This window comes from Acanthisitta chloris, unplaced genomic scaffold (genome assembly GCF_000695815.1).
Source record: "Acanthisitta chloris isolate BGI_N310 unplaced genomic scaffold, ASM69581v1 scaffold31772, whole genome shotgun sequence".
In the NCBI taxonomy this organism is placed as follows: Eukaryota; Metazoa; Chordata; class Aves; order Passeriformes; family Acanthisittidae; genus Acanthisitta; species Acanthisitta chloris.
Window position 1 is genome coordinate 8,692 of NW_008662705.1, and position 6,318 is coordinate 15,009.

The following is a 6,318-nucleotide window of genomic DNA, read 5'->3' on the forward strand; positions in this document are numbered from 1 at the left end:
TTCACTGTTTTAGTCAGCAAGTTACTTAGCAAACAGGAGTCAGTCTCCCTTAACAGCTGAATCCAGTCTTAAAATAAAGATCTGCATGAAGAAACAAGTCTGACTCTACACATTTGTCATTCCTACTACTTACAAAGATCTGCATGAAGAAACAAGTCTGGCTCTACACATTTGTCATTCCTACTACTTGCTTCCTGAAAAATCTTTCACCAGCCTCTTCCCAAAAGAGAATCTGTCCCCAGGAAATAACATCTTTACAAAAATACCATCACAGCACATGCAATTGTTATTCCCAAACACTGCACATCCCTTGCAACCTTTGCTCTAGTCAGAAAGGTCCTTGTTTATAGGTGTTGTCTAACATGGTATTACAGCAAAGTCACAGTTACACCCACTCCAGTGTGTATTTTCATACTTACTCTTTTAGGTTATCATAAGCTTCTTCCAGTCGTGCCTTTTCTTTACTGGCACTTAGCAACTGTATTTCCCTCTTCTCCAGTTTCTCAGTTAATGAATCAATCATCTGGACAATGTTTTTACAGATAAAGATCAGAAGAATGTGACAATTAAAACACAGGAGTGGCAAGTTCTCCCCTTCCCCCCACCATTCCCTCCCAAGACTATTTAAAGTTCAACTTGTCAAAGTTTTTAGGCATTTGATGTAAAAGTCAGTGAGGATTATCATGTTTCTGCCACATGAATTTAGAACTAAGCAATATGCAAACACAGACTTTCTACAGGTGTAGATATCTTACTAAATAACCACATGTGGCTCAGCTAAGTTCCTCAACAAAACCATCAACACTTGTATTTGATTATAAATGAAGTTTTTAAACAGAGCTGAAAGCCTCTCAAATTATAGCTTACATTAAGATTCCCAATGCTCCTTATACCTCCCTTTACAGAATCTCAGAGTAGTATCTATGGGAAGGTCTCTTCTGTGAAACATTAGTACAGAGCAGAACAGCATCAGATGAGGGAAGAAAACTTTCAGGCAAGGTCAAGAGTTCTTAGCTCACATCATCAAAATGATTTAATACTAGAGTTTGCAAAGTTAAATAGAAATAACAAACATACAAGCAAAGATACAAATATGAACAAACAGATTCTGTAAGTGTAGATTTATATGGTCATGAAAGACAAAATTTGCCGGGAGCTATTATCAGTTTCCCACAAAGAGTAACCAAAATAGTTATAAAAAATGAAATTCTTAGCTCACATCATCAAAATGATTTAATACTAGAGTTTGCAAAGTTAAATAGAAATAACAAACATACAAGCAAAGATACAAATATGAACAAACAGATTCTGTAAGTGTAGATTTATATGGTCATGAAAGACAAAATTTGCCGGGAGCTATTATCAGTTTCCCACAAAGAGTAACCAAAATAGTTATAAAAAATGAAATGAGTCATTTAGGAGCCATTATCAGTTTCCCACAAAGAATAACCAAAATAGTTATAAAAAATGAAAAAAAATGAGTCATTACACTGGCAGAACAGGACAGAACACATAGCTTCAAACTCCAGTTTGGCCTCCAAACACTTGAATGTTATACTTTGTCACACCTTCTACTCATTCCATCTATCTAAACTAGCCATGCATATTGCATTCAATCTATTCATTAGCCATAACTGCTTATCTTCTTCTTTATAAAGTCCACTTCACCTTCTTTTTAAAGGTAAAGATAATTAAAAGTCTACTCCACCTTCTTTTTAAAGGTAAAGATAATTTCTGCTAAAAACAAACATTAAAATGACTTATTTACACTGACTACTGCCATCCTCAAAGAACATGCATAATGCAAACCAATTTCGATGGTTTGCAAGTCTGTGGAAAAAAAAAGCTTCAAAATACTTTTTGATCAATACTTAATTACTAAAGGCTTCTAAGATTGTAATTCCAATCGAATTATTTCAAGGAATCTCTTCCACTTCCACGTTAAAACAAGTTATAACAAAGGATTAAAATCACACCTTTGAGCTGTGCAGTTTTAATTAATTGACCTCAAGGCTTTTCCAGCACTACTCCCAGTTCATAATAATGACAACCAGGTGGATAAGGTGAAACTCAAAACTGCCTGAGCAGAAATGTCACCACTACTGTTCCACTGCAGGATATCAAGGACAGTTCTCTACAGGGTGAGTCAGTTCATCATCAATTAATTCATTCAAATAAGGTGAAGCTGATACCAATAAAAGGAGATGGCAGGAGTGTCATTTGCAATTAAAAGGGTGTTTGCAATAGATGTTTTAGTTACCTTTTGAAGCTCTTGCTTTTCAGTGTCCTCTTCTACCACTTTTTCCGGAGCATCCTTTGGTGGCTCGGCCTCCTCTTCCACAGCCTGTTCCTCAGCAGCTTGCACAGCAGCAACCAGCACATCTGGCTGCTCAGAGTTAACAGGAGTTGCACTTCTCCCACTCTCCTCCATCTCAGCTTCCTCAGCATGTAAAATAGGACTGTCAGTTAAGATTTCAGATTTATTTTTCAGGGCATCAACCGTTTCCGCCTTGGGCGCAGCAGCAGGACTGACAGCGACAGACACCGAGGCAGAAGCTCTGCCTGATAACTCATCATCTGAATTTATTTCACTCACACTTCTGCTGTCCAAAGACTGTACACTGAATGAATCAATCCTTTCAAAGGCATCAGAGGAGCCACAGCTCTCAGTCATTTTTTGGAAGTCATCTAAACGATTATAATCCGCACAGGCAGACGTGGATAAGAGCTGGAATGATGTCTGCATGAGGTGAAGGCTGGATTTGGAATCTGCATTTTCTTGTCTTGAACTCACTGAGCTCTCACTTATCACACTTTCATGATCCAGAACTTCAATATCACTAGTTGTGGAAGTGCCTGAGGAGAAAGTGCTAATGGGAGGTGATGGGGTATTGCTTTGTCTGTCCTCAGGCTTTCGCTCCTTCCCTTCCAAACTCATCTCTTTGGTGCCTGCACCAAGAGGCTGTGATGTACCCTCGGGTGCACCTGCTGCTCCATCCCCTCCTGTGCTGCATTTTTCACTAGGAACATCTTCAGGTTCTTCCAAATTTAGAGCAGACACCTTCTTCTCAGTAACTTCATTTGTGCTTTCTTCATGTTTGGCATCAGATTCAAGTACAGAATTCTCTTCTAATTTGTCCTTGGGAATGTCAAGGTTTTTCAAGTCCAGGACAGCTACAGAGGAATCCTTCACTTCTGCCTCTGTTGTCACTGGCACTTCCAGCTGACTGGGGTGCTGGGACTCCTTCAAAGTGCTTTTCACCTCCTCCTTGGGTCGCTGGGATTTGGCTGGAGGTTTGGACACCACTGGATTTTTCTGTATACTCTGAACATCTGTCGGAGAGAGAAAGGCACTGAAGAAGTTTTCGGATTCATCCACTACTGTTCTCCTCACTGGTTTGGTGATTGCTGTGGGCGAGATCGGCTGGTTCTGGGGCTCTGCATTTGAACTCAAGCCCCAGGAAGATGTATCCCATCCTCCACTTATGAGAGAATTTGTTCCTAAAACAAGAAAAAAAGAGAGATAGGCTAAACCCACTTAAAATATTTTTTTTTCAGTTTTTATCTTTTTCGCTGCAACAGTTGAGAAAAAGATGTTTTTCACTATCACATAAGTGAGAATGAATATTGTACACAATCACAAACAGAATCATTTTTGTTGCTACTTCCTGATAAAGCTTGGAACCAGTTTTTAGACAAAACAGAAGCTTAAGGGAGACGTAAAGCAATTCTAAGACTTAGTGCGGACACAGGCACCAACACAAAGCAGGAGGACCTGAATGAAACCAACTTGCTGTTAAACAGTAATTTAAAGGCAGAAAAAAACCACACACGATTTTCACCAGTAAATCCAACAGTGAGAACTTGAGAAAGCAGATGGAGAGAAGTGTCAGGGAAGGGGAAACAAGCCCACACAGCATTCCAAAAGCTGCAAGGGCAAGTCTGAAGCCTATTCAGACACAACAAGCATTGCAAAGGGAGTGAGCAAAGGGGGATGTGGCCTCCTGCTTCCTACAGGGCAAAGAGGTTGGCAAAACAACCTGAAAAAATGTAGTTTAGGGAATGATACAAATTACAAAAGGAGAAAACAATTACTAGGTCTTCAAAGTTCTCTGCCAGTAGCACACAAATACTTCAGACACCATTAGAGAAAAGAGAGGGGGAAAGCTGTAAATATATGCAGGATTTACTCTAAGAAGAGTTCTTGCCCTTTCAGTTTGACAGGCTTCAGATTTTTCCTCACACACCAAGCATCAGCATGGAGCTGACAATATACATTGTCACAGCTCAGCTGAGAGTTTTCCTCTCCTCCTGTGGCAAAATACTGAACTGTTTACTTCTGAAGCTACCCCAAAACAACATCAACAACTCCTATTATTGTGTTCCTTTTAAGTTTTCCAGGACTTGTCAACAGCAAGGATCAAATTTCAGTATCATCCCAAGCGAGAAAGAGAAATAAAAGTATCACATCCAATTTGATTTTGTACCTACAAACATAATCTGGATAACACAACGATTTCAGGCTACTTAAACCCAAACAGTTTATACAGCAGCATCTACTACAAAATGCTGTTATAACATTTAAAGCTGAATTCCACTTTCAGAAACTATTGACAGCTGTGGGCCTCAAATCTCAGATTCAGATAACTATTGCTCTCATTGCCAAAAATACCACAAACATCTGATTCATTACTAAAAACACTTGATTTATTACTACCTTGCCCATGACTCAATAGCTGCAGAAAAAGCTGAGTGAACTCTAACATTCAGAACACATTTTGACATCTTTTAAAAACAGGTTGATCTTTGCTGCTTTCCTTAAGAATTACAGAACTATTATAAAGACTGAGATGGAAATTAAAATAAAAAACGTTTGGATAAGTTTCAAATTTTAATAAATTAAGACAGTTTTCTATAAACAATTCCTGTAATTTAAGATGAGACAGGAGTACTTAAGTGACTGCCAAGCCCACAAAGAGAGAAAGACATGCAAACCCAACCTTATCCTCAGCTGGGCAATCAACCTAGAAAACACTTTCAATTGCTACAGCTTTCAGTTTTCAGACATCTCACCCTGCTGTGGGTTCAACTGGAAATAACTCCTAGCCCAAATACGCACATCTCTTCTAGATGTAGCTGGAATAAAGACACTGATTCCAGATGCCTTGGTGCCACATCCTTTTCTTTATTCATTCTTAAGATATTATTTATGGGGCTAAAAAAAGCTTCAAATAAGAGGGCTCATTTTTGCTCTCTCATTTACAAACAGCTTGGGACAAACCATTCCTCCAGGTTCTCCATTAGCACACGTAGAAGGAAGACACTTCCTCCTAGCCATGACAACTTTTCCATCAACACATTCCCTTCAGCAGGTGCTGGAGAATTATGAACTGGGAAGCCATGAGAAGTGGGAACTCCACTTGGTTTACATGGAACACACTTTCAGGCCCTTCTCTGCTCTTCCTGCCACAGAGGGTGAATCCACGCATAACATCTGAATTACAGAGCAGTTTGCATCACTTACCAGCCCCTCAGTAAAATAAACAACACCCTGAGACACAGAGGTGCAGGAACAGCAGGACACTGGTGACAAGAGCAGGGCAGTGCTGAGCTGTGCAGTGTCACCTCTGCCTGAGCTGGGGGACAAGGGGTACCAAGGGGGATCCCGAGGGGATGGGGACAAGCTGGTTAAACCTCCCCAGCCCTGACCCCGCAGGGGTTAGAGGGGAGGATGATGAGGAGGAGGAGGTTAGGGGTAGGCTAAGGGTTGGGGAGAAGGAGGACGAGGGGAGGAGGAGGTTGGGGGGAGGCTAAGGGTGCAGAGGAGGAGAAGGAGGAGAAGAACGAGAAGGAGGAGGTTAGGGGAGAGGATAAGGGTGCAGAAAAGGAGAAAAGGGAGGCTAGGGGGGAGGCTAAGGGTGCAGAGAAGAAGGAGGAGGAGGAGGAGGAGGAGGTGGTTAGGGGGGAGGTTAAGGGTGTGGAGGAGGAGGACGAGGGGAGGAGGAGGTTAAGGGGGAGACTAAGGGTGCAGAGAAGGAAGAGGAGGAAGAGGGTTAGAGGAGCAGGAGGAGGAGGATGGGGGGAGGCTAAGGGTGTGGAGAAGAAGGACAAGGCGAGGAGGAGGTTAGAGGGAAGGCTAAGGATGCGGAGGAGGAGGAGGGCGAGGGGTCTGGGTGTCCGAGCTCGGCGCTGGGGCACGGGCAGCGCTTACCGTCGCCGTAGTCGGGGATGACGGCGTCGGGCCAGGGGCTCTCCTCGGCCTGGATGTCCAGCACGCGATCGATGGACTTCTGCGCCTGCGACAGCGCCTGCTTGGCG

General features: G+C 42.1%; 1 protein-coding gene across 1 annotated transcript in view; it reads right to left on the reverse strand.

Moving 5' to 3' along the window:
- TMF1 (TATA element modulatory factor 1) overlaps window positions 1–6,314 on the reverse strand; it is a gene marked incomplete at both ends in the record, with an annotated part of 14,783 nt that extends 8,469 nt beyond the window's left edge. The window contains 3 exons of the mRNA XM_009070702.1: window positions 420–523; window positions 2,261–3,501; window positions 6,212–6,314. Coding sequence (XP_009068950.1) covers window positions 420–523; window positions 2,261–3,501; window positions 6,212–6,314 — 1,448 coding nt within the window. The remainder of the gene's footprint in view (window positions 1–419; window positions 524–2,260; window positions 3,502–6,211) is intronic.
- Between the last annotated feature and the right edge of the window lie 4 nt (window positions 6,315–6,318).